The 2,486-nt window shown below is 43.2% G+C and overlaps 1 protein-coding gene across 1 annotated transcript in view; it reads right to left on the bottom strand.

Annotated features, from left to right (window-relative positions):
* Positions 1-221: 221 nt before the first annotated feature.
* Positions 222-2,486, bottom strand: part of RIPK4 (receptor interacting serine/threonine kinase 4) — a 25,888-nt gene continuing 23,623 nt past the window's right edge. The window contains 1 exon segment of the mRNA XM_031062150.1: positions 222-245. Coding sequence (XP_030918010.1) covers positions 222-245 — 24 coding nt within the window.

Raw genomic sequence — 2,486 nt, 5'->3', positions numbered from 1 at the left:
CCCACAAGCGACCTCTGCCTGATCTTGGAGGTGAACAGAAGAGTTGATGTTCATCTTTCAGCCCTCTCACCTGCAAGGGAGCAGCTGGGGGACCTGGAGCAGGCTCAGCTCCAAGGAGCCCTTTGTGTCACACACCACCTCAAACCCACCTCCCAAGCCTACAGGGTTTTTTAAAAGAACACTCCTGAGACTGGAAGGATACAAAGAAATGCCTGTAAGCTTTAGGTCAACAGCCAGAGACTTAGCTGAAAGTCAGAGGAGTGCACATACAGAAAAGTCACCCATAGGAGACCTTTACGAAACAGTAATTCCTAATTGCTGCATTAGTGCCAATTTAGCACCCCTCTCACCCCTCCTGTCCCCAAGGAAGGCTGGTTCACAGGTTAAAATACCCACTCCAGTACTGCAATTCTGGCAGCATGTCATTGCAATCCTTTGGGGTTTTTTTGTCTAGTGCCAGCTGTGCTGCCTTCCCTGTAGTGCATAGCTGGTACCTGTTGTTGTGAAAGACAGCATGGAAATAAAGTCTCATGAGTGTGGCCTCATGTTTAATTAGAAGCTAATGTACTATTATTATTAGGCACTGAAGGAATGCACTGGCAAAGCAGTGTTTGAGCTGTTTTAAAAGCATTTTATAAGTGTACTTTCCCTTTGCCTTGCTGGTGTTAACCGCCTTTATTAGGAGGTGCAAGACTGCTGTTACCTGATCTTACAGCTCTTTTGCACTTCAGGCAAGCACTGGGATTTTAAGTATCTTTAATCTCACTGTTCTGGAGACTGTGAAATAGAAGGGAATGGTGTGTGCTAGACTAAGCCAAGCATTTAAGCTTGAGAGACCAAGTGGTCTGTGGTTGAATTTGCTATATTGAGGCAGTGATTAAGCACAGCTTAATGAAACATGGCCACCTTACTGGTCTCCAAAGAAGTGGAAGGAAGCAGGAAAATGACAGCTGTTTGTTGAGGGAGAAGTTTCACTGTCAACACCTTTAGGAGCTTGCTGGGACTGCCATGCTCTGCTAAGAGTGGCATTGCTTTGTAACCTCCATGTAGTGGCATGAGCTTCACCATGTACTTTTTAATACCATTTCATTCTCCACTAACAGCTACAGCATAAGAGGAAACCATCCCTGTTGTACATCAGTCTGTTACACGCATAAAGATTAGGTTATGTGAGGCTTTATTCTACAACTTTGTTCTGTAAATAACAAACACCTCCCTTTCCTGCAAGCTCCTGACTTCCTGTAAAGCTGTAGAGAATGTAAAACTGAGGGCAGCCTTACATGTCAACAGTTTGGGCTTCAATATCATTCAAAACAAGGCTGGATGGAGCTCTGAGCAGCCTGATCTAGTAGAAGGTGTCCCTGCTCAAATCAGGGGGCCTTTAAGGTCCCTTCTAACCCATTCTGTGATCACTAAACACGTGATAGTTGTGTTCTCTGTTGTTGGTCAATGGGTTTTCAGTTGCTTTATTGACTCCAAAATACAGACAGGTTGTGGAACACAATTTTTTTTATTAATAACAGGCCACATTTGTACTTTGAAAAGAGTGAAATTAAAAGGTGTATTAAAACATACCCACTCTAAGCAATCTATTTTCTTCAGCAGAAAAAAGCATACAACAGGTAGAAATCCTATATACACAGTATATCAGTTCTGTCATCAGCCCCTCCAAACAGTGTTTTACAAATTGGTCCAATGGTGTTAGAACAGACCATCCAGTTCCAGTCCAGTACAAATTTCAGCTCTTGACTTGCTCATTTAAGACAAACCACTAAGCACCTAATCCAGTTTACTGATCTCAGGATACTTACAAGGGAGTACTGTACATGAAGACAGCAGTGTTAAGCTTTTACTTCTGCTTAATTTTTTTTTTTTAATCCTGCCTTGTTATTAAGTCTGCCTCATAAACTTTGAGTATGTGGAAATCTGTAATCAATGTCTCCATTAAAAACGTAGCAGAAATGTGATTAACTGTACCTTAAACAGCCCTTTCCTCAACTCCTGCATTATTTTCCAGCAGACTGCTGTTGTGCTTATTCTACACTGGAGGCTTTCAGCCCAAAATATCAATGAACCACAAATCTATGCCATCTTTTTTTTTTTTGCTTTTTGCTTTGACGAAAATAAAAAAAAAGCATACTGTTAGTTCTTAAATTAGTTTGGCACATAAGAAAAAAAAAAAAAAGCAGGGAGAACACACAAGTTGCATCCTTCTCTCACAGCGTCCTTGGGGAGGGGAATGTCCGGATTCAGGCAGGGTAGGCAGGCATGGAATGAATGACACAGACCATGGCAGACTCCAGCTCTTGGCCTTGCACCTGGTCTCAGTCCCACTCAAACACCTCAGTCCATCAGCTGCCACCACTGGTGAGCACATCCCTGCACGGCTGGAGAAGGCCCTGAGCTCCAGCAGCCTCCTCACACCAGGTAAAAAAGCACCACAGGGCACCTTTGGCTTAAGTGTCACTTAACAACACCGTAAGCGA

The sequence above is a fragment of the Geospiza fortis genome, unplaced genomic scaffold (assembly GCF_000277835.1).
Source record: "Geospiza fortis unplaced genomic scaffold, GeoFor_1.0 scaffold17, whole genome shotgun sequence".
In the NCBI taxonomy this organism is placed as follows: domain Eukaryota; kingdom Metazoa; phylum Chordata; class Aves; order Passeriformes; family Thraupidae; genus Geospiza; species Geospiza fortis.
The sequence above is the reverse complement of the archived record's forward strand: the minus strand, read 5'-3'. Positions and strand labels throughout refer to the sequence as shown.